Source organism: Talpa europaea (genome assembly GCF_964194135.1).
Source record: "Talpa europaea genome assembly, chromosome: 5".
NCBI lineage: Eukaryota > Metazoa > Chordata > Mammalia > Eulipotyphla > Talpidae > Talpa > Talpa europaea.
In genome coordinates this window covers 69,048,926-69,075,906 of record NC_140071.1, presented here as the reverse complement: position 1 = coordinate 69,075,906, position 26,981 = coordinate 69,048,926, and the positions used below count along the sequence as shown (strand labels likewise).

Sequence of the window (26,981 nt, the reverse complement as noted above, 5' to 3'; positions counted from 1 at the left end):
GATCAATTCTGGAATATAATCTTGAACATTGCCAACTGCTGCTGAAGTAATACACATGGGAAAATAACCTACTTTAAGTTTTTTTCCTTCAAGTTTGATTTTTTAATTTTTTTTTAAATTTTAATATTTATCAATTTATTTTTACACTTTTTAGATAATTTGCTTTCCCCCACCCCCTTCAAGTTTGATCTTTTTAATTAAGGTTTTAGAGAGCAGGCATCCCTATGCATCTATTATACTGATAGGAACATATACTTTTCCCAACAAAAACTTTTTTGGATGCCTAAAAAGATATTTTTGCCAGCATGAACTAATAACAGCAAAAGTGTAAAAAACAGCGAGAAATAACTTCTTCTTGCAGAAGATTAAGATTACTTTCAAAGACCTAAATGATCACAATCAAGAGTTTCTAATTAAAAGCATTTATGTATAAATCTATATCTAATAGTATTAAAATCTTATCGATTTGAGTTCAGGTCATCTTCCAGCTACTTTCTCTTTCTCAGTTTATTCAAATGTCTTACTAGAAGATAACAATATACTAAAATACTGTATGAATGAATACAGTTCAATTATAGAAACAAGTCCCTCAATATAAATTTATTTTAGTTATCTACACAGTTATATTTATTAGGCCATCTGAATCTGCAGAATAAAAGTCATGTTTTCCATCAGCTGAATTTGTTTTTATGTATTTTATGTATTTTAACCCTAATTAAACTGAGTGAATACCATAAGTCAATGTTCACATCCTAAATGCACACACAGCTTTCTAACAATATGAGCACTAAAGAGTTGCATAGCATTCCCTCCAAATGCTTTCTCTGGATGCATAAAGCTGTTTTGTTTAAAACAAGGCTAAACTTAACACAGAAAATAAGTTTTGGAAACACTGAGTAAAATAAATTTTTTGTTTCAACATTTTATTAATGTCGGATTTCTCTGAGCCTCTATTTTCTATCATGCCCTCTTTCTACTATTATGGAATAGTTCAGGGAACATTATCTAAGAATCAGACTTCTAGCCTGTTATCATTATTGACATTTAGTCATCATATTTGTCATTCAATAGTTTGATCTATGGTAGGGTGCTCAAAGTTACCTACTTTGTGAGTTTTTCTCCTCCATTAATTACAATTTATGAATTGGCAGAATTCTAAATCTTTACTTCATTATTTCTTCTCCTCCTCCACAGATACATTATCCAAAGCTGAACATCTAATTACAAACACTATCCCAGTTTGATTCATTTTTTTATAACATGATTAGAATTAACTTCCAAATATACCATGTATATTCCTGCTCTGCAGTTTATAATTATATATAAGTATTGGATCTACAGCTGAGAGCATGACTGTAAGAGTCACCCTTAGATGGCAGGTTTCTTTCATATGTATAAAAATATAAATACATTGTTTTGGGTTGCTATTACCAGTAGTCAAATGTAATCCTTAACTTATTTATTTGTTCGGAGACATTTCTGTCTACATCTGAATAAATTACTGAATAAACAGTAATCAACATTCCAATAACAAAAGAATACTCAATGCTAACTGTCTCTTTGTTTATAATTCTCTAAGTTGTGTTTTGAAATTTCCTACTTAAAATATCTGCGCTAATGACTTGATAATTGTTTATGACTTTACAATGAAGTGTGAAGTGCTCGCAAAGCATATTTACAAATGTCAAGTACAATTTGAGAATTAGTGTGCCTTTTTTCTGTAAGATATGAGTTTGTGCAGATATATATTTACACGCTAAATGCAATATAAAAAACAATAAGAACTAAGGAGACAGGCATCAGAAAAGATTATGAGACAGAAAATGTCCCGTAGCAAAATCTCAATGACCTACAGTCAAATCTCTTTCAGTACAGCAATCAGATAGAGAACAAGTAGAGATGCAGAAGAATGACTTCTCTACTGCCTCTTAGGAGCTCTACTGTGGTTTGATTCTATTAGTCTCACTTTTAAATTCCCTCTAAACCAAGTAGATAGGAGGAGGTGAAAAGGATAAATGGAGGCTCTGAACTTACTAACAAAAATGCTTTCTATGGGGAAAAAAACATCATTATCACCCAGTGAGTACTTTCCAATGTAAGTCTAAAAATCACAGCATAACCTTCAGTAGGTAGATGCCAAATGTATTTGTTCACACATAAGGTGAAAAAATATTCAAAATACTACCTCAAATATATTTTTATATTTAATTTTTTTATATTTTTTAAGATTTATTTATTATTTATTTATTTATTTATACAAGCACTGGGTACAGTCAGAAGCGCAGGAGGGTGAGAGAATTCACCAGAGCCAGAGCGGATAGCAGAACAGGCAGACTGACGAAGTACACTGCTGAGGGGAGCAGTGGGTGGCAGAAGACGTCTGCGCGCCATGTGGGACCCTCACCCGGCAGCTGGGGATCGAACCTGTGCTGCAGAGGCTGTGGGCTGCTTCACAACCCAGCGCTCAACCACTGTGCCACTGGGTTGGCCCTATTTTTAATATTTTATTTTATATAGTTCTTACATCATTTTTCATTTTTGTACAATGTAAGCACTTTCATTTTGGTTATATATCCCATGCAGTTCTGCCCCCCTTATTTTGACCCTAATCCCTCCTTTCCCACGCCCACTCCCTAGTAGTGTGTCTCTGGTTTATAGCTGCTTGTTGATTTTTATTTTTTCTTTATTATAATTAGCCTTTTTCCTGGTCCCTTATTTAGGTTTTCTAAATTCCTGCTATGAGTGAGATCATCCGATATTTTTCTTTTTCTTTCTGGCTTATTTTGCAGACCATGATCCCTTCCATCTACATCCATGTTGCTGCAAATGAAACATTAATTCCAAAGGACACATGCACCCCTATGTTTACAGCAGTACTATTAGCTAAGCTATGGAAACAACCCAAATACCCAAAAATAGATGACTGGATCAAGAAAATGTGGTATATATACACAACGGAATATTACTCAAATATATATATATTTTAAACATGCTTTTTTTTTTAAAAAAGATTGATTTATTAATTTACAGAAGAATAGGGGTACAGGCCAGATGCACGGGAGGGTGAGAAGATTCACCGGAGACAGAGCGGGGAACAGAACAGGCAGACTGACGAAAGACACTGCTGAAGGGAGCAGTGGGCGAGATAGGAGAGGTCTGCTCGCCATGTGGGACCCTCGCTGGCCGGCCAGGATAGAACCAGCACTGCAGAGGCTGCGGACAGCTTCACAGTGCTGTGATCAAGTGTCTGTGCCACCAGGGGAGGCCCACAAATATATTTTTAAGGACTCAAGTCACCAAAGGAATTCTTAAGATATTTTCCTCATTTGCATGGCAGTCAAAATATTATAATTAAAAAATTAATTAACACTTATTACAATTAGTAATTGATCATTTGCAAATCAATTTTTTAATGTTGAGTTATGTGCTGTAAATACTGTCCACATGTGGGAATATTTACAGAAAGGTTATTCACTTTTAAAATCTCTATTATCAGAAAATCACAGCACATTCTTAATGATTTAAAAATATTATTAAACCATGCCATTTTGAGAGGGAAAATTTGAAAGTAATAGTCTGAAATAATAATGAACAATACTCAAAATTCCTTTCCCAATGCAGGAATGCTTTATGCACTGACCTTATTACATAATCATCCAAACTGGCAAAATAAGGGAAATTTCATCATCACAAAACATAAGTCTTTCAATTTTAAGGAAGTTCTGTTTGCAAAGTCCTCTGCTACTCTGAAGCAAAGTGTGTATTGTTTCTAATTTTGTAATATGAAAAGAACTAGGCTTTTATTCCCTCATTCATATGATAGATCTTCAAAGAGTTAAAGATGGCTTTGATATCAACATTCAAGCCATATATGTCAAAGTTTCTGGGTTCATTGTATTTTCTGGTGATGCTTCTAGGTTACTGTTTGTTATCAGTGCCCCAAGCTATCCAGAAACAAATGAACATGAAATAAATCAAACTGCTATACAATAAGGTGGGACACTTTATTTTCCTGAATTATGATTACGATTTATATGATTCCAAATCCTTACACTGTACTTAGGGAAAAAGTGACATCAATTTTACAATAACTTTTACTAACCTCTTCGCAGAAATGTACTGCAATAAAAAGTTAGGAAAGCTAGATTTTATGAAAATTTCTTCAAAAATGTTTTGAAATTGGTGTTGCTTTTTTACAGCATTATTAATGTGGTCTGAAGATACATTAATAAACAACTTCATCAAAAGTTATATGCTCATGACTCAAAATATTTAAAGATTCAGTTTATTCAGTTTTAAGATCACCTTTCAATAATTATATTACCTGATTCCATAATCCACCACGACCCAATCTTTTGCAGTTCCTGTGATAGCATCATGATGTTGAAACAGTCCCAAATTCCTTCTGGCTTCTGTCAGTGCCGTGTAATGAGATGACGAAAGAAATATATCTATGTCATATTTCTGAGCTTGTTTCAGGGCGAAGTAGTAAAGAATTTCAGCAGCCCTAATTGCATGAAACAGCCATTAATTTTTATATCAAAGCAAGTGTCTTAGTTTACTATCTAAAATATGTGGAAATGATACATTTAAAATAATTTTAAATCCACAATTTTGGTGCAAACAGTATTTGAGAAGGATATTGATGATAAACATTTCCAAAAAAAAAAAAAAAAAGTATCCAAGTATCCAAAGAATCCACCTAATAAATATTAATTCTCAACTATCAAAGTATCCACCTAATAAATCTTAATTCTCAACTATGCTGTTACATAGATTCCTTACTTTACTGGTTTCCTACAAAGAAGCCAGTACCATTAGCAGCAAAATAGGTTTTTTTATATATAGCATATTGAAAAAATTATCTTAACACAGCCATTAGTACTAGATATTTTTGTTTATTTTTCTCCTTGAGAGCATCATATATACCATGAACATGATCAGAACTCACTTACTCACAAGTACAGATTAGAAAGACAGATGGAGAAAGAATGGTCACAAGAGGAGAGAATAGAAGTAAAATGATGTTTCAGTGACAAGTTAGTCTAAATGTGAAATAATAAAATACAACAGAGAATTCAATAATATAAACTGAAGAATGATAATATAAATTGGGGTTCTCATTTATTTTATTATTTTTTTAAAGATTTATTTATTTATACAGGCACTGGGTACAGTTAGAAGCGCGGGAGGGCGATAATTCACCAGAACCAGAGCAGGGAGCAGAACAGGCAGAAGGACCGAAGTACACTGCCGAGGGAAGCAGTGAGCGGCAGGAGAGGTCTGCACGACATGTGGGACCCTCACCGGGTGGCCAGGGATTGAACCGGTGATGCAGAGGCTGTGGGCAGCCTTGCAACCCAGTGCTCAACTGCTGCGCCACCGGGAAGACCCCCTCATTTATTTTAAAGTAAAGAATAGTTTAGTGTGAGACTAGTTTCCAAGCAAGAATATGGGGGTTTAGATTTTCATCTTTTTTTTTAATGACAGGATATAATTCAAGATAGATTTCTAATAAGTACTTTAAAAGGAGATACTGGGGAGGCCTCCCTTGGTGGCGCAGCAGTTCAGCGCTGGGCTGCAAAGATGCCCGCAGCCTCTGCAACGCCAGTCCTATCCCCGGCCACCAGTGAGGGCAGTGGCACACAGACCTCTCCTGCCGTCCTGTTGCTCCCCTCAGTAGTGTATTTCGTTGGTCTGCCTGTTCTGTTCCCCGCTCTGGCTCTGGTGAATTCTCTCACCCTCCTGCACTTCTGACTGTACCCAGTGCTTGTATAAATAAATAATCTTTAAAAAAAAAAAAAAAAAAAGGAGAGATACTAAGGACTCCTTGGGGGCCCAGGGGTTAAGTCTCAAGTGCTATCACACTATCACCACAATGGCCTGAGTACAATGGCCCAAGTTTGATCCCTGGCCAGGGAACTAATCACATGGAGCAGCTGACCTCTCCTGTCTTGCCCACTGTTCCCTGTCACCGTGCATTTCAGTAAATCTGCCTGTTCTGCTCCCTACTCTGTCTCTGGTGAATCCTCTCACCCCCTGCATCTCTGGCCTACACCCCAGTTCTTCTCCACAAAAATAAATATTTTAAAAGAAAATTAAAAAAGATACTGCTTGACGGGTTAAAAAATGTAACAAAGTTCTTTATACCAAACATCTACAGATGGTGGAGAGAATCAAGGCAAACAGAAATGTATCAAGATTCAGGAAAAGGAGAGGTTCAAGATACTTTTTTCCGTTAAAAAAAATGAACTCTTTTAAATTGTTGAAATAATGAAAATACACTAAATGACCTCCACTTTTAAATTCTAACATTTCCAAATTTCATGGCATGGGAATCAACAAATTTAAATTAAGGAAAGGGGTGTTTGTGTGTTCATTTATATCCATATCAAAAATTTCTGATTTTGAAAAGAGTATATATACAGTAAAACAGTTGATTATAAAAAAAATTTCTTCATGAAATTTTTCTATTTTATCTTTCTTTTTCTTCCATTTTTTTAAAAGATAGATTTATCTATTATTTATTTATTTATTTATACAAGCACTGGGTACAGTCAGAAGCACGAGAGGGTGAGAAATTTCACCAGCGCCAGAGCAGGGACAGAGCAGGCAGAAGGACCGAAGTACACTGCTGAGGGGAGCAGCGGGCGGCAGGAGAGGTCTGCGCGCCATGTGGGACCCTCCTCCGGTGGCCGGGGAGGAGCCGGGGATCGAACCGGTACTGCAGAGGCTGTGGGCAGCTTCGCAACCCAGCGTTCAACCTCTGCGCCACCGGGGAGGCCCATTTTATCTACATTTTTTACAAATAAGTCATGAAGATGAAAGAAAGATAACTATTACCAGATAATAAACTCATTTTCAAATAAATTAATATTTTGACATTTATAGTTACTGTATGACTTTCTGTTGTTTTATCTTAATAGAGCATTTTTTTCTAAATATATAACCAGCAATAACTAGTTCACCTTAAATATGTTCAATCAACTAAGTTGAACCAACATTAGTAATTCCTTACAACTAAAAAAATACTTGATACTTAAAAATCACACAGTGATCCAAAGAATCTCTTTGATATTTAGTAGTTGCTCTGCTTTTATCATAGTTTAGAATAACATAATAGATAACTAATAAATATTCATTTAGGTAAGAATGTACAATACTGCATAACATGTAAATACTCTAAGTATGATATTTATTATATTAATTTATTATATACTTATTATATACATATAATACAACATATATACATATTATAATACAACATATTATATACATAAAATACAACATATTCGTATTTTTAATATTTGCGAATATTTAAAAAAAGCAGCCCAAACTTAAGCTACTGAAATAACACACTATATAATAAAGTAGAACCCTTCATCATTTTTATAAAAGGGTTTCCAAAATGTACTCAGTTTCTGCAACTCTTTACAAACAGGTAGCTATAACTTTTTAAGACTGAGACTAATATGCAAATTAGTCATCATGAATTCATTAAATGAATTCATCATGAAAATGAGTTACTCTCCTGGGCTACACACACCTAGAAAAAGTCTCAGGAATCCAGGGGACCTTACTAAAAACCTATCAAATTCACTCAGACCCGTACTCTTGAGGTGATAATCACAAGTCACATGTGACTATCTACAGTAAATTAACTGAAATAAAATGAAGAGTAATTCCTCGGTCACACTAGCCACCTTTCAAATGCGCCACGGCTACATGGTATGCCAATATGTAGCTAGTAGCTACCTATTAAACACTACAGAAACAGGAATAAAATATCTCTATCACTGCAACAAGACACTAGACTTAGGTAACTAAAAATTCTACTAAATAGAGCTCATTTAGTGTTTTTGCTTTCTATTGATTTTTCTGTCTTCTCCATGTCAGTTTCCTTTTCAACCAATTGCTCTGCCTCTATCAGTTCTTATCTTCTTCAAATTTTGTTCTCCTAAGCAGAAAATCATACCTATAGAAATGCATTTCAAATAAATGAGAATGGAGATGGAGTCTCTGAAGTCTGCTAACACATAAAATACATCCATTTTAGAGTATGAACTTTGACCATTGAGATACATTTGATATTTTGACCCTTGTCCCTGTTACAAATATTCAGCCTGCAGGACACTAACTTGCAGCCACACATAACAATATCACTGAACAGTATCATGGCATGAAAACAGTACAGATAATTAATATAAAAAGTATAAAACATAGACTACAATTCCCAGAACATCTAATTAACTGCTTCAACTTCCAGAAAAAAAAAACACTCGTAATAATTCAATTATGCTGAGGAGGCATCTCTCTGATTGCATTAAAATTTCACAATTACATTAAACACATCCTAACACTGCATAAATGTCACATATTATGCAAAACTGTACTGAAAAGACTATGCTAACATAAAAGAAGTGAATTAATAAGTGTAGGTATCTAAAGGTAAATATACCTTAAATGGGATTCCAATATCCTATCCAATCGTTTGTAAAAGGGCCTGGATGTAAAGTAACCACTCCAGTAGTGATCATCACGGTCCGCATAAGTGAAAAAATCTCCACTTAGAACAGGGAACAGCAATTGGCTATTCTCTCTACTGGCTGCATCTTCTTTATCCACTGCATCAAAATAGTCGGACAAAGTCCCAAATTGTATCTGTTAAAAAAATAAATAAAAGGTACAATTAAAATTACCTTACACTGTAAGGAAAAGTCATGAATAAACATTTAAGATGTGATTTCAAGTTAAGACAAACACAGCTTAGATTTTATAAATTTCAAAATCAGGAGAAAATACTCAGTGACTCTTTCTTTTACCTGCATGAAGTTTGAGAGAATTTTTTTTTTTTTTGAGAGAGAAAATGTATACACCTAAGTAGTTAGAAGAAGAGCCATTTAGATCTACAAATGTAAGGACAGAAAAAGTCATACAAATCTCCATAATTTTAAAGTGTGCAAGGGTAAGGGCATGGAACAGTGCAGAAATAAATAAAAGTTGGGGGAATGAGCAAAAATGAAAGACATTTGAGCAAAATGTTCCCACAAGTCTGGAAGAAAAGTTTTAGTATCGTTATTAAGTATATGAATGTACCATGTATACCTGCTGTATGCCCTGCCCTGCCCCACCCAACACTGCTCTATTTGAACTCTTACAAGGACTTAGGAAAAAATTCTGCAAATCATTAAAAAATTGACTTTCTATTTAAGAAGTAACAATGAGTAGGAGTAAAACACAAAGAGTGATAAAAACTGCAAAGTTGACAGTTGAAACAAAAAGGTCTTTCAGACTAAAGATTAAAATTACCAGTAGATAAGCCCATTTTTATAAGTCCAAACTGTTCTACAAATCAAAGGAGAAAGAAACATTATGCAAGACCATGTTAACATATACAAAGACACTGTTGTTAGAAATAAACACATAATTCTACAGGGAATGCGTTTCATTTTAAGAGTAAGATGCTAAGTTAGTTGATTCCTTCCTTTTACATACATAGACAAACACCCCCCACACACACACCTGATAGTTATTTTGATTCATTGTAGTAGAAAAATAATTAAGAATAATTAAAAACAGTAGATACTCTATAGCAAAGTTGCTAAGTGCAGGAATCTGGATTCAGATGGTACGTGTTAGAATTTACTTCTACCTAATTTGCTTGAGCATATTATACAGTGCCTCTGTGCCACTCTGTTGCAGCCAGTAGGGTTATCAGTAAAATGTTTTGAAATATGACTGGCAAACAATGGTGTAAGTTTTAGCTATCATTTCTCCACTGCAAAGGCACAATTCCAACTAGAAAAAAAGAGATTTAGTAAGACAAATACTTATTATATATTTGTGATATAATAAATTTTGGTAACAGCAAAAGAGATTACTGAGTCTTCAAGTTTACATTAGAGTAGAGAAATACAAACTTCAACTATATTATCTACTCTTATCTTGGTTTCACAAGAAACTGTCTTGGACAGTTAATTTATTTGTTCCTCAGTTTACTAATCTATAATGGGAGTGATTACAATTTTTTGAAACAAATCATGTATAGAGAATTATTTTTCAGTCCTTCAGGTTTGAATTAAGTGTCCGGAGCCGTCCGGAATATGTGCCATGTTGCATATGCTTGCCATGAGTTCGCTTGCCATGAGTTCGCTTTACCATTTCGCCTATTGGAGAACCACAGGTTTTTCCTGTTAAAGCACATAAGACTGGGAGGTACAGGGGGAGGAGCTACGAGGGTATAAGAAAGGAACCTCAAGGGACTGTGAAAGAGGACTGCGAGGAAACTGTAAGGAGATACGGCAAGGGTTACTGCGAGAGGAGCAGAGAGAAGGCCAGGGAAGTAAGAAAGTCAGGATAAAGGAAAGACATGTAAATATAGTAAAAGGATAAAGGAAAAATAAAGAAGCAAACGCTAGCGTCAAGTTGTCAAGCCCCTCATTTCAATCCTCAGCCCTTCTCTTCCCGTGCCTCCGAATCCCGCGGGTCGGGACAATTAAGTTTGTGAAAAAGTCCACTAGTCTACTTACATAAAGTTTACTCTTCAAAATTACCAAGAAGGAAGTATTTTCATTCGGTTAATACCAAAACTTAATTATCTTTAAGAGGTACATTCCTTTGTTAATGTTAACTGTACTTGCCATGTATAACCAAATTTTGAACAGAAAGGGATTTTTGTTATCTGAGAGAAATCCATTATACAGATGAGATCACTAAGTATTTTGCCATTATAATTATGCATACTTCCCAAGCTCACTTATTGGTCCAAAGTTAATGTATTTTCCTGTATATGAATTCCCCAGTGTTCTCGTGTTGTACACACACTAAACATCATCTACTCTTTCTGTTATGTTCTGTTACAGAATGTGACAAATAGTATTTCCTGTACCATGGTCTGTATAGTAATGTGAATAAATGAGTAGTAACACTCATAATATTAGTCATAATATTAGCTTATTATTTGCCATTAATATCGTGTTGTTGTTTTTTCACTTGAGCAGTACTTTATTATTTTTATTTTAGTTTTTTTAATTGAGGTAATGCTGGTTTACAACACCGTAGATGAGACCTACAGTGTAAAGTTCACACCTCTTACCACAACCCAACCATCACCAGAGGACTCATAATCTTCCACCTTAGTCCATTTCCTCCCCATCCCTAACCTCCCCCACATTGTAGGCTCAGTTCTATAGTCAGATTTGTTGGGTTTGTTTCTATTTAGATTTGTCTGTTCTTTGTTTTTATTTTTTTTAAATTCATGTCTTTTTCCTTTAGATTCATATTGCTTAATATAATCCCTTTCAATTCTATTATCTTGCAAATGGCATGATTTTATCTTTTCCTTATAGCTGAGTAGTATTCTAGTGTGTATACATACCACAGCTTCTAATACATTCATCTGTCCTTTTGCAGGGCAGAAAGTTAAAGATCTTAAGGCTATACAGGCTAAGAATCTCACATGTAATCTTGAGAAATGCAAGTCAGAAGACTATCAAACATTCAGATCCATGATAAAGCTATAAGAAGTTAGAAAGTATGACATTAATCAAATAGACAAAATTGAATAGAGAATCCAGACAGACCCCACAAGTGCAGTCTCACTCAGGATAAAGATTATGCTGCAATGGGCAAACTACATCATCTCAATAAACTATGCTGCATATCCTATAGCTGAAATAAATATCTTGATCCCTACTCTCAGATGATTCACAAAAATCAATTCCAAATTACAGATGATAGACCTAAATGTTGAAGGCAAAACAATGAAGCTTCTAGTGGATAGCTTCATAAGATATGTATTTTCACAACAATAGTGTAAACGAAATTTCCTCAATAAAATATAATTAGTACTAGTCATTATGGAAAATGTTGTTATAGGAGACTTAATTAAAATTAAGCATTTCTGTTTATCATAAGATAGCATTAAAGGAAAAAAACAAGTTACATAGTGAAGGAGACACACCTGTATAACTTTTATCTGGAAAAAAAAGATTCAATTCAAAATATATAAAAGAAATAAAATAGGTACAAAAAAGACAGACAGTGCAATTTAATAAAAAACAAAACAAAACAAAACAAAATACCAAAGACTTAAACGGGCATTTCACAAAAGAGGATACCCCAATGAAAATAAACCTATGAAAAGAGGCTGAACCTCACTATTCACCAGAGATATGCAAAATAAAACCATCACATTTATCATAAAGGATAAAAATAAAGAAATTTCAAACAATGAAAAGTCTGAGCAATTGAAACTGTCATACAACACAACAACAGGTGCATCTATCTCATAATACTGTTAAGCAATATCTACTTAATAATGTTGAACATGTGCATACAAAGTACCTGAAAAACCCAATCGCATTTTACACCCACATAAACACATGCACACAGACACCAAAGCATGCATGAAATGTTCAAAGCACCTTCCACTGTAGTAGACAAAAACTGGAAGCAACCCAATTTTTTGTCAAAAGCAGAATAAACGCTTTTAGTATTTTAATTACCTTATGAAATTGCTCAAGTGGGCAAAGAAGGAAATAGGTAAAATATGAAAAACAGGATCTAATTCTTAAAATCAGGCTATAAATCTTTTAATGAATCTTAAAACTATTCCCCAGGAAAACATATTTAGAAATAAGAGAACCACTTTCATACATTCTCCCCTCTGATCAACTGTTCATGAATGAGATTCATCTTTGAGGAGATTACAGAGATGATTTAAACATGGTACTGTATTGCTTAGATTCATAATCTGGTAGAAATTCACTTGCAAGTATCTTGAATAAATATGATATTCAAGTTTATTTATGTACCTAATACTATTTAAATTTACTTAATAGGCTTGAATTTTCACTACATAAAATGTGTTCCAGGATCAGTTATCTAATTTCCTACAAAGTAAAATTACTTGCTTTCTAGAGTATTTTCATATATCTTCTAATGTCATAAAGGTGACTAATAATATGTTGGATAGTTTTCTCATGTAAGGTCTTGTTTGAACCCTGACACACACTAAGCACCTGTTAAGCACTGCTTTTATGAGATTAAGAAAATTTGCAGCTAATCGGGATATATTATTGAATTATTGATTTTTTAGATGTAACAAGGGCATTATTATATTTTTATTAAACAGAGGTTTTATCATTTAGCTATACATACTGTAGTTGTTATAGACAAAACTGTATTATTTCTGAGATTTGCTCCAAAATAACCCCAGGAAGAGGGGTAAGATGAAGGTGGAACATAGCAGAAATAAGAGTAAGTTTGCTTAAAGTTTTCCATAAGGGGACAAATAAAGAATAAGAACCATAGGCAAATGATTAAAAGTCTTCTCATTTAAAAAAATATGCTAGTGTATTCTCTAGACATAATACATATGTTTGCAAAATTCTCTATGTGTTCATCTGTATCTGACAATCTAATTACTACTAAATCATAAAAATGCAATTGTCAGAGATAAACAATAAATTTTCTGATAGAAAAACAGGACCACTGAAAAATGAGTATCACAACTTAATAGCACGTTTCCAAGCCCAAACAATACTTCTTTAACCCTCAAGGAGTAGCAGGAAAGGGACAACTTTAAAAATGTAACTATAGTATAAGATAATTTCCTCTTAATAAATTATACTTTCACATAAGGACTACATATCCTAAGAAATAGTGGGATGTCAGACAAAGAAATTAAGTCTATGGTGTTTTTTTCTCATTTAATAATGAAGGCTCAACCATGAATACAGTATCAGATATAAATGATTTCTCATTACCTTAACATTAAGACTAGGTTGAGAATTCATATAATCAAAAAGCATCTGGTAATTCTTGAACTGATGATCCCATTCTGTGCGTTCACAGTAGCGGAAGTCATCTCCAAGTGGGGCCAAAACAACTTTAGTACGGAAAAGTTTTGACTTTTTTCGGTACTGGTCTAGAAGCATCTCAGCCCTACAAAAGAAAAAGGGGAGATATGAATAACATTTTACCTACGTTCCAGATTAGTATGATTTTTAAGACAAATTGTTGAAACTACCATACTAATTTTCATGATTAAAAGATTGACAAATTCTTATCAGGCAGAAAACCCTATAGCTTTTAATGAATATCCTTGGAGAAACAGTCAAATACCATCTTTAACATACAATTATTGGGGGGGGGGGGATCAATGCCTTCTTAAAGTCCAGCACAGAGACTAGATCCTAGATAGACCATATTTTAAAATAATTTACTTCAAGAAGACAATAAGGATTTCTTATCCATATGAACTGTAGAGTTTGCCTTGCCAAAAGTTTTTTTTTTAGATAATAAATTTTATTGTTATAATCCCCATACATTTGCAGCCCCCCCATTCTGACCCCAATCCCTCCCCTCCCACCCCCGCCCCCCTAAAAGTGTCTCTGGTTCATAGTTTTTTGTTGATTTTGATTTTCACTTTCTTATAGTTATTCATTTTCCTGGTCCCTTATTTAAGTTTTCTAGATTCCTGCTATGAGTGAGACCATCCGGTATTTTTCTTTTTCTTTTTGGCTTATTTCGCTGAGCATGATCCCTTCCAGCGCCATCCATGTTGCTGCAAATTGCATGTGTTTATCTTTTTTGAATGCTGAGTTATATTCCATGGTATATATGTACCACATCTTCTTGATCCAGTCATCTATTTTTGGACATTTGGGTTGTTTCCAAAGCTTATCTATTGTAAACAGTGCTGCTATAAACATGGGGGTGCAGGTGTTCTTTGGAATTGATGTTTCTGTGTCCTTTGGGTAAATACCTAGGAGTGGAATTGCTGGATCATATGGAAGCTCTATGTTTAGTAGGTCCAGAAATCTCCACACAGCTTTCCACAGTGGTTGGACCAGTTTGCACTCCCACCAACAGTGCAGAAGAGTTCCTTTTTCTCCACACCCTCGCCAACATTTGTTGTTGCTAGTTTTTTTAATATGTGCCATTCTCACTGGTGTAAGATGGTATCTCATGGTAGTTTTGATTTACATTTCCCTGATGACAAGTGATGTTGAACATTTTGTCATATGCCTGTTGGCCATTCGCATTTCCTCTTCAGAGAAGTTTCTTTTTAGCTCTTCTGCCCATTTTTTGACAGGATTATTTTCTTTGTTGTTGTTGAGTCTCATCAGCTCTTTGCAGATTTTTGTGATCAGTCCTTTATCATTAGTGTTGGGTGCAAAAATGTTCTCCCAGTTGGTGGGGTTTCTCTTTGTTTTTGTTATTGTCTCTTTTGCTGTGCAGAAGCTCTTTAATTTGATGTAGTCCCAGTTGTTTATCTTTGCCTTCACTATCACTGCTTTGGGTGATGTGTCTGTAAAGATGTCTTTGATATGCAAATCACGTAGTGTTTCACCTATATTTCCTTCTATATATTTTATGGTTTCAGGTCTTATGTCTAGTTCTTTAATCCATTTTGAGTTGATTTTTGTGTATGGTGTGAGGTAGTGGTCAAGCTTCATTCTTTTGCATGTAGCGACCCAGTTTTCCCAGCACCATTTATTGAACAAACTTTCTTTGCTCCAATGCATATTCTTTGCTCCTTTGCCAAAGATTAGTTGACCATAAATCTGTGGGTTTATTTCTGGATTTTCTATTCGATTCCATTGGTCTGTATGTCTGTTCTTGTTCCAATACCATGCAGTTTTGATGATTATGGCTTTGTAGTATAGTTTGAAGTCTGGGAGTGTGATGCCTCCATTCCCTTCTTTTTTTTTTTTTTCAGGAGAGCTTTGGCTATTCGGGGTTTTTTGTGATTCCATATGAATTTCATCAATAATTGTTCTATTTCTTTGAAGAATGACATTGAAATTTTGATTGGAATAGCATTGAATCTGTATATTGCTTTTGGAAGGATGGCCATTTTAATAATGTTTATTCTTCCAATCCATGAGCAGGGGATGTCTTTCCATTTCTTTGTGTCTTCTTCTATAGTTTTCTTTGTATAGGTCCTTTACCTCTTTTGTTAGATTTATTCCCAAATATTTGATTTTTTTTGTTTCAATAACAAAAGGGATGGTTTTTTTGATTTCTTCTTCTTCAGATTTATTGTTTGTGTATAGGAAGGCTACTGACTTTTGCGTGTTGATTTTGTATCCTGCCACTTTACTGAACTGATTGATGAGTTGAATTAGTTTTTCTGTGGAGTTTTTGGGGTTCTCTATGTATAATATCATATCGTCTGCAAATAGTGATAGTTTGACTTCTTTTCCTATTTGGATTCCTTGTATGTCTTTCTCTTGTCTTATTGCTCTGGCTAGGACTTCCAGTATTATATTGAAAAGCAGTGGTGAGAGTGGACATCCTTGTCTTGTTCCAGATCTTAATGGAATTGCTTTCAGCTTTTCACCATTGAGAATGATACTGGCTGTTGGCTTGTCATAGATGGCCTTTATGATGTTGAGGTATGTTCCTTGTATCCCAAGAATTTCAAGGGCTTTTATCATGAATGGGTGTTGCACTTTGTCGAAAGCTTTCTCAGCATCTATTGATATTATCATATGGTTTTTATATTTCTGCCAAAAGTTCTTTTTTTTATTTAAAATACGACTGATTAAACATTAAAAAGGTATTTTGAAAAAACTGAATCTAAAACCTTACTGCTCTTTACAGAAAGAAACTATCAGTAACACACACCTGCCATCAATATGCTGAGTCCTGTCACCATTCAAGATCCGCATCAATACTGATCAACAGATAAAACTAAAGAATTAAAACTTACTTTGCTTTGGACCTCTCCAGGCCATGACTCAAAAGGTCAGCCAAACACAACATATAAAAGGTAAGCTTTTATAGTCTATATTCTAGCATTATGCAGAAAACCCTCTGCGAAATGTTTTACCGGGGTACCATTTCAGGAAGTCAGGAAATACAAACTACCTAAGAGAAGGACTGACAAAAATGAAATTAAACAGAGTAGTTCTCAATATTTATAATGCCAAAGTTTAATACATTAGTGATAAATGACAAATATGCTCTTCACCCAGAATTTCAATTTTTCTTTCAAGGGTTATCCAGAAGCAAACTCCAGTTCACACTATGAAGACTTATGAAAGGAACTCAAAAACATCAATGGTGGAAAAGAGTATTTTCTAGAAATTATGAAGACACTTCACTGATTTTAGAATCTTGTATCTTTGTCTAATGATAGTCTCTAAAAATGCTTTGTAATTATTATTAGCAAAAATGCAATGGTTTGATAAGCAAACTATAACCATACTATTCTTATATAACACACAACATACAACATTTAGTTTCCTGAGATTAGCATTTGGAAGAGTACTTAATATTTAGTAGTATGTTTTAAATATTCCAGATGTCACCAAAAGATGTAAAATTGATTACTAGTTAAATTAAAAAAATACAAGATTAATCACATAGGAAGATATATAAAACCAAAAGAAATAAGGGGGAAAAAACCCAAATATGTAGTAACAGATATAAGATAAACTTTGACTGAGAATATCAACTCTATCACCCAGGTAACCAGTGTAAAAAACATCATTTAATTGCTTCCTGAGGTTTACTACAAGATATGTCACATCTTACAAGTAATACAATGTAAGTAGAAAGAAATCACAAATAGTAAAGAAGTCCCTTTTCCCACATATGCATCTATGCAACTCTCGAGTTCCTGCTCAGAAAGCATCAACTCTGGGACAGCCACGGGACCACCTGTGCCATCCTCAAGGTACGTGATGAACTAATGACAAATGAATTAACAAAAACATTTTAAGATGTGCAAGTGTAATATGTCCTTCACTTATTCTACCAGGTGAGAAATGTCAAACTACGTAGAACCAAGAGAAAAAAAATCTCTGAAACATGGTATCATCTCATATACAAATCATTATCACATTAAAATATATGGTACTAGACCAAAAGCGAACTTGGTGAAGAATGGTATTTCTGCATCTATATAGTGAAGGAAATCTGCCGAAATGAAGGTAGCAAACATGTCCTCTTTAAGCTACAGTTAAATCTCATTTCCTTTACAGTATTAAAAAGTCAATTCCACTAAGCTGGAATGCCCAAGTTAAATTTATTCATCAGAAAACTAAAAGGAAGCTGGTATCTGAATGTTAATTAACCAAGAAAGATTAACCAGTCAAGATTATTAAGAACCTTTTGAAAAAAATCTACATAAATATTACATAGACTCACTCATCTGCCCCCAGATACCAGTCCACTTGCAGAATCATGGAACTGAATGAGCTCTTTTGGAGACAAATATCAAAAGAATGAGACAAGGAAAAAAAAACCAACTTTTTTCCCTTAATAACTCATCTTAAATAGTATTCTTAGCAGCATCCAAAGAGAAAAAGAGGGATCTGACAACACCTGCAAGTGCACAGGAACTCCCGAATTGAAACATTTGACTAGTTTTCAAGAAATTCCCTACCTCTGACCAACTTTGCTGAGAGGGTTAGTATAAATACCTAACTCCACGACAGATGTTTTCTCAGGCAAACAAAAAAGGGATTCCCCCTCCTCCACATACCACACTCCTCTTCACTATACCCTTTTCTACCTGTTACTACATAATATACTGGATTATTGTCTTTTGCCTAACTTGTCTAACCCTAGAAAGCAGACTTTGGGTATTCCCCTCTGATTCTCACTAATCAAGAGCATGAAATCAGGCTGATCTCTAAATCTTGGACATTTTTTCTAAACAATGAAAGTCAGATTTTGATAGAAGTTGAATCAAGATTAGGTGTGCTAAGATATTTTTGTGTATGCCACAGCAAGAAGCTCAGAGTGGAATATTTTCTTAATGAACACAAACAAGAGACCCAATCTGACCTTCAACCTCAAAAAACACTAAGTGTTTAGAAACACATTTTTAAAAAAGCAATTTTTTAATAAATAGATGTGATAAAGAACCGATAAAAGATGTTACTTCATTTAAAAGCCTATTTTATTTTTCTAGCAGAGTTAAGTGGTTTATATTACAACACAATATTTATTTAAATGTGTTATATACTACTAGTCTAAAGTAAAGAAATTGAACTTTTAAAGCACCAAAATTAGTTATGTTGGTTTAATGAGATGCTTCCATAATTAGCACAATTTTCTTAAAAAAAAAAAAAAAAAAGATTTTCTGTGATTTTTATTTAAACATCTTTAAGTACAAATTTTCCTAATTAAAGTTTTCTAGAAGTCAAAAACATCAGAACGATGCAATGATATATATTCATCAGAACTGGGCAGTATTCACTATTATTGAAATTGTTATTAAGGGAATAGATAATTATATTCTCCATGTGTTCCATTTCAATAAATGTGTTTTTGTAGTTGGGCTACTTTTCATAACAATTTATATAATAGAGACCAGAAGCTTTATTATCAACAAAAGCATATGAAATCATTCAAACACAGTAGAAGGCTTTTACAATGAGGGCAAAGGAGATGATAATAACAGTGTATTATAGGTTATCCATTGTATATTGATCTATTATTGTTCACTTTCCATTAAGTTACCACATGTAAGAGGAATAGTCAAGGCTCTTGCATATTTAAGCTGCTTTATATCTGGTTTGAATGAATACCTTGAACAAGGCTAATATTGGCTACTGAAGTTTGTTTATTCAACCCTTTAGCAATAAGCAGCTGAGTTGCTCTTTGTTTGAAATGTCTTATGAAATGTATATTTTCATACCTGTTTTGGACATTTTGATGAGTTATTGTTTCTGGGGGGACTCCCCAGGGACAACCAAATCTGCCTCCAGGAAACCGTTTAAAATCAAACTGGCAGCATATTTTAGGATCAGGTCCGCAAGTGTGAGGGATGTCATAGCTGTAGAAGGGCATCATGTGGCAAAAAATATCTGTGCCAGATCCCAGATCTAAAATAAAGAGCCAACAGACAAACCTGCATTTATAAACTTTGTTTTCCCAAAACTGTTCAAGATGCCAGTACATACACAAGTTCTACCCTAAATCAACCACCCCTTTAACTACTAGTACACATGCCCCAACAGTATTTAATGGTCACCAGCCTGAAGGAGAGTATCACACTCAGTTTCTATCTACCTCTCCTATCTAACCTTAGCAGAGACAGAAAAGTCCCATCACAAACCAGCACGTGCTGACCTGGAAGGATACACTGTGCAGAAGCAGCAGTTAAAATCGGTTCATCCACAATTTTATGGCCACGTCCATCCCTGGCTGCCAGTTCCTGCCATATCTGTTCCCATCTCAGGTAAAAGGAAACCCTGAGAGAGACCATTATATTAGCTGCAGAGGCTGAGTGAGAAGAGAGAAAGGGAATAAAGGGGGAAACTGAAAGAACAACCGAAGAAGGGGGGAGTTGCTTATGAAAACACTGAGCAAATTCCTATCCACTTCTTGCAGTGAGAAGGAAGTGCAACCAGGAGAGTTCATGGAGTTCCCTGAAGTCTATCAATAGCAATGGGACTTTTCACCAAGAAGATGCACAGGAAAAGAAAAAATAAATTTCAAAATCAAAAACAAGTACAAAAACAAAGCAAACAACAAAAAGGGTATGAAAAATGAGAGACAATTTCTGATGCTGAGTTGTTGATTAAAACCTCTATGCCAACATATACTTATGTCATTTCCCTTAATAGGTTAGAAGCCTACCACCAAGTGAGATTGGAGGACTTAACTAGTAGTTACAAGTAGTCACCTTTGTATGAGCCTAACCTCTAAATATCTCTCCCATTTATTTTTGCATGGGTTTATAATTTTCAGCAATGGGTATGTTATCATTTTTATAATAAAAACAGACCAAAAAAAAGCAAAAAAGCAACATTAACATTTTAAAAAATGAAAACTGCTTTCATTAAGAATCAGAATACACAGGGGTCTCCCCTGGTGGTGCAGCGGTTGAGCGCTGGGCTGTGAAGCTGCCCACAGCCTCTGCAGCGCTGGTTCAATCCAGTCCCACATGGCACGCAGACCTCTCCTGCCATGTCCGCTGCTCCCCTCAGCAGTGTATTTCGTCATTCTGCCTGTTCCGCTCCCCACTCTGGCTCTGGTGAATTCTCTCACCCTCCCACCTTTCTGACTGTACCCAGTGCTTGTATAAATAAATAAATAAATCTTAAAAAAAAGAATGTGTGTTAAAAACATATTAAAAAAAAATCAGAATACACAAAGAAGTTCAAATTAATTTCAAAATATATTTTTAATGCAACATGTTTAAATCTATCAGACAAGTCCTAAAACATTCCACTTTCATCTCATATTCCACTTAGTTAAAATAATTACCAGTTCTTTTCCAAATTTTAAAGCTGTTATAATCTGTGCATTTCTGTGCTGTTAGTCATGTCACTGAGTCACCTTCATTAAGTGTGAAACCACAGATGCTGGCCACCAGTGCTTGCTAGCTGCATAGAATTGTGACATGTCCCAGAACTGAACGGCAATTTCCTATTTCTTTCTCCTATGGGTCAAAGATCCACTCAACACCCCTCTTCTACTCCTCACACCACACTATTTAGCAGTTAAGTTACACATTTCAGTTTATTTGCTGAATTTGATGGTGTTTGTTTTTATCAAGTTAGACTACAATTACCTTGTGGACAAGGATGTTTACTATCTCTCTCCAAACAAGGTATCAAGTACAAAAAAGTACTCAGTAATTCTTCCCTGACAGGCATAAGGGCAACATGAATGTAGGCAACTGTTTAAGTCGGGCTCCTTCAATTAGCAATTCCTTTTTAAAAATTATTATGTTTCTTTGCATTTGATCTAATTATTCAAGATGCAAATGCTGCAAGTTCTTGTTTACCCTACAGTCTTTATTTTGCAGAATGAAAATATTATACAGCTAAGTCTTTCCTTATTGAAAAAAACAGCAATACATAGACTAAAGTTACTGTTTAGACTTACAAGTGATTTTCTGAGACACTTAAGGGAAGGGGAATGTCAAATTACACACAAAAGCAAGTATGAAGTAATGCAATAATTTCTGAACATTGTTTTAGCAACAAAGCCCTTTTTTCAGATGAAGTCTCACTGAGAATTCAATACTGAGAAGGCGTTATATGCCAGGGGTTAGAAGCCAGGGCTTCAGCAAAGCTTAGGGCTGGATTCAAATCTGGGCTCTGCAATTACTTTCTCTAGGACTCCTGGCATGTGGCTTCATCATATCTGTGCCTCCATTCCTTCCCCATTTAAGGAGGATAATAATGGAACCCAATTTAAAGGAAAATTATTAACATTCAATTAGAGAGTGGATGTATCGCACAGAACACAATGCAAGTCTATAGACTCAATAAATAAAAATAAATTTAAAAAATAAGGCATTCAGAATTAAATGAGGGTAGACACAGGCAAAGGTTTCCTAGAGGACTTGTCTCCTCTTCCCTAGCAGGAGCTGTAGAGGTGTGTCCTTGGAACACCTAGGTGCCCACAAAACAGTGTGAAAACAAGTGATAGGAATTATGAGGGTGTTGTAGGCAGACGGGATTAAGCTTTAAAAGGTAAATTTTAGTATACGCAGAGAAAGGAGAGTCTGAAAAAGAAACACTGGCTGAATATGAGATGACTCACTAACAGTCCTAACGCATGTTCAGCTTTGTGATGAAACGGGTACTTTGTAAAACAGAAGTAAAGTAAAAGCATTATTGCAGGGGAAAGCATTATTTGCAAGATTGACTCCTTACATTTACTTAAGCATAAAAATATCTTCTATAAATACTTTCACCATTGCTTAAAAGAATCTTAACACAAATGCACTGCATGTGCAGCAGACCTCTCCTGTCGCGCCCGCTGCTCTCCTCAGCAGTGTTTTCGGTCTGTCTGCCTGTTCTGCTCCCCACTCTGTCTCTGGTGAATCCTCTCACCCTCCCATGCCTCTGGCCTGTACCCCAGCTATTGTATAAATAAAAAAAAATCTTTAAAAAAATACATTGTATAAATAATCGGAAGAATGTGTATCTATAGGTAACCCAATTTTCAAGACTGACTTGAACAAAACCCACACTGGTATGAGTTCATAACCTTGTGAATTAAGGTCTAAGTCAACTGAGATCTTCAACTTTCATCAAAACCTACATACCCCAATTCTGTCGCCAAAAAAACTCCAGTGTTTTATGCAGTGCAAAATGCTTTTTCACCGCATAATGTACTCTCTGGATAAGCATATGAGAAAATCCAGCACGCTTTAGAAGATATGCCATTGTTGGTGAATGTCCAAAAGGATCAACAGCCCAACCAGATCGAGGTTTCACTCCTGTTGGTAAAGAAAATAAGTATTATTTTTTAAATTGATAAATGAAGTAAAAAGAAGTCCCAATACAATAAAGCCCAATACAATAAAGATTTATATGGTCTCCTGTATTCTAAGGCAAAGGAGCAAACTAGCATTATCCTATAACACTTCCAGCAGGACTCCCTGACTGGAAGATTCTGCCACTGTCATGTCCTCCCAGGCAGGGGGACCACACTGGAAGCTAATCATTTGGAGTTGAAATAAGCAATCTGTCATGTTACAGATATTAGAAAGCCACTGCCTTCAACGAAGCTAAAGAAACAATTCAAGATCTCACAATACTGTCTTCTGTGGAAATGGAAAACCCAACCACTTGCTGTTATATAAAGAAATAAAAGCTACCCTATTTCAACTCCTACTCCCCAAACCCAAGATTAAAGAATTTTGAGGCTGTCTTTTATATATTACACAGTTCCAAATCATCTTAGTATATAATGCTAAAACTGGCCAAAAAACATATTTCATGAAATCTTAAAGATATTTGATACTGGTGCTTCCTTTCTATCTTGAAAGGATCAACAGAATTTTGCACACCTGACACACCCCAATTATAAGAGATATTGACACTTTCACAGAGGATAAAATGTAAAAATTAATGTACAGATTAGAATTAATGAAATAAGATTATTCAACTGGCAGTATACAAACATGAATTTTTATTCAAGATTCTCAAATAAGGCTTCTACATACAACCTATAATATTACTGTGTGTGTTTTTCTTATTTATCTATATTTTTAAGACTGCGACAGGCCCTAGGATTAAAAAAAAATGAGCTAATTCTATCTGCACAGACTCTAGTTACACAACACATGTTACACAATATCCAGAAAAGAGTGGAGAATTCTGTAACAATACTGAAGACTAAAGCACACACAGAAGTCAGAAAAGGATACTGAGAAGGAAGTCAGATTTCAGTGGGCCAGAATAGGTCTCAAAATTCAAAGAACTGACCACACAAGATTTTTGCATTTCAAACGCTTAAATTCCTCAAAAACTATAAATAAATCTTAAACTCTATTAATTTGATATTTTTATGGCAGAATAGCATTAACAATTCTGAAACTACCATTCATATATTCCAAAATTAGAGCAAAGAAGCAAGGCTTTTTCCTGTTAAAAAAAGGACGTAGAGGGCCTCCCCGGTGGCGCAGTGGTTGAGCGCTGGGTTGCGAAGCTGCCGGCAGCCTCTGCGGCGCCAGTTCGATCTCTGGCTGCTCCCCAGCCACCGGGGGAGGGTCCCACATGGCGTGCAGACCTCTCCTGCCGCCCGCTGCTCCCCTCAGCAGTGTACTTCAGTCCCTCTGCCTGCTCTGCTCCCTGCTCTGGCTCTGGTGAATTCTCTCACCCTCCCGCGCTTCTGACTGTACCCAGTGCTTGTATAAACAAAACAAACAAACAAACAAATAAATAAATAAAATATGCCTCTATAAAAAAAATAAATAAATAAAAATAAAAAAAGGACGTAGAAATATGTAAATTATGGGAGGGGATATGTGATATTGAAATAAAAGATTAGTAATAACTTTATACATACACATACACACACAAATATGTAAGTTATTGTGCACACACGTGCACACGCACACACACACATTTCCAAGGCACTAGGAAGGTTCTAGATGTAGCAACATCTCAGTACCAATAAACACAGTTCAGCATCCAGACCTTGGTCACTAAATATCTTTTTCTACTAAAAAAAAACCTCAAAGAAATGACTCATTCCAATATAATCAATAGATATAACATTGTTATAAACTAACAACTTTTATTTTGATACCTCAATTATAATCTATTGATATATTGGATAAAATAAAAATGCTTGAATCCACAAAATAAATAGGAAATAAAAAAAATAAAGCCACTCCTTTTAGTAGGATGCCAACTAATAATGATGGAATGATGCAGTTAAAAAATTATGAATGGATCCTAAAACTGAAAGTTTGATGAAGAATAGGGTATTTACCTATTATTAATGTATCACCCACCAATTAATAATTAATTAAAAAGGGAAAAATATAACAACAGTATAGCAAAGAAACTTAACAGACACAACTTAAGTAACTTGTCAAGGCTCGCATCACCAATACTGGAACATCATGCACCTCCTGAAGGATGCAATAAGAACCACAGAACATGATGCAGCAGTATACTAGTAAAATAAACAGATGGGACAAGACTACATTAAAAGATAAAAAAAAAAGCTTAAATAGTATTGTTCAGTAGTCACCCCCAATTTGCAGGGGTTAGGTTCCAAATCCCCCAGTGGCTGCCTGACACTGTGGATAGTACCTAACTCTAATATATATACTATGCTTTTCCCTACAAATACGTGTAAAAGTAATGAAAACTGTAAAAAATTAAAGATGTACTAAAATACTAAAATAAAATAAAATAAAATAAAAGTAACAGCTACATGGATGACAGATAGATAGATAGGATTGAAGAGATAAATAACTTGAATATAACCAAGCAGAAACAGACAAACTCAAATTAAGAGAATTTTTACAACAAAGGTCTACACTCCTCAAAAATGTCAAGGTCAAGTAATCCAAAGCAAGGTTGAGGAGTGGCACCTGACAAAGATAAAAGAGATATGACAACTAAATACAACACATGACCCTGTGTCAGATCCTGGACAGATTAGATCCAGGAGGAAGGAAAAATCAAAAACCAGCGTTTATACATTACTGACTCAATAAAATTTCAATATAGCAAATGAAGTAGACTGCAGTACTATATCACTCCTTCTATACCTGATTTGATAACTATCTTTTGCCCCAATTTTTAGGAAATACACAGTGAATTATTAAGAGAAAAAGGAACAAGATGCTTCCAACTTATACTCCAGTAGTTCAAAAAATATGCGTATGGATCTAAGGATAGGTATGTGGGAATCCTTCCCAAGGACTATGGTGGACTTTTTTGTTGTTGTTGTTGTTTTAAAGATTTAGTTATTTATGCATACAAGAGCTGAGGTACAGGCCAGAGGTGTGTGTGTGTGGCGGGGTGGTGGTGAGAGAGAGGATTCACCAGAGACTGAGTCAGGAGAGGTCTGCTGCGCCATGTGGGTTGCTCCCTGGCCAGCAGGGAATCGAACTCGTGCTACAGAGGCTGCTATTGCCTCATAGTGAGGTGCTTAACTCCTTGCGCCACCAGGGAGGCCCGGTGGACATTTTTGAACCTTGAAATTATAATCCAATTAAGTTATAAAGTAAAACAGGGCATAGTAATCATATGAACAAGAGTAAAACTAAAAACCAAATGCTACAAAGATGTCTGAGATTTTAGCATCACTGGCGTGAGTCTTTTACAAATTAAATCACTTCATCTAGAGGAGTGACAACCTTGCTAAAAGGGGATTTAAGAATTCCCGAGAGGTAATGATGTAGAAAAGACAGAAAGTAAACTACATTTTGTATAACGCTGATATGAAAGGATATGAGCTAGGAAGAGACCCAGAGAAGAGCCCAGATTACAAGTACCTCCATAGGGTTTTCCTTGGTGTATGTGAATATTTTTTAAAAGGCAGTAAAGGGACACATTTAGGGCAATGTACAGCATAAGAAAAATCCAAAATTTTATAAAAAGGGCATGTTTGTCAATAAAGGTAAGAAAGATGATGGAAAATATTTTGCGCTTTTGTGCAAGAATGAGTTACTAAAATATAACAATAAAAACTATTAGAAAAAATTACAGGACTCATACCTATTTTTAGCAAACCTAATAGACTTGAAA

The 26,981-nt window shown here is 34.9% G+C and overlaps 1 protein-coding gene across 1 annotated transcript in view; it reads right to left on the bottom strand.

The window, feature by feature from the left end:
- Positions 1-26,981, bottom strand: part of MAN2A1 (mannosidase alpha class 2A member 1) — a gene marked incomplete at both ends in the record, with an annotated part of 192,386 nt that overhangs the window by 98,595 nt on the left and 66,810 nt on the right. Inside the window, 5 exons of the mRNA XM_084234307.1 lie at positions 4,325-4,507; positions 8,459-8,661; positions 13,770-13,947; positions 19,664-19,850; positions 23,033-23,203. Of these exons, the coding sequence (XP_084090433.1) occupies positions 4,325-4,507; positions 8,459-8,661; positions 13,770-13,947; positions 19,664-19,850; positions 23,033-23,203 (922 nt within the window). The remainder of the gene's footprint in view (positions 1-4,324; positions 4,508-8,458; positions 8,662-13,769; positions 13,948-19,663; positions 19,851-23,032; positions 23,204-26,981) is intronic.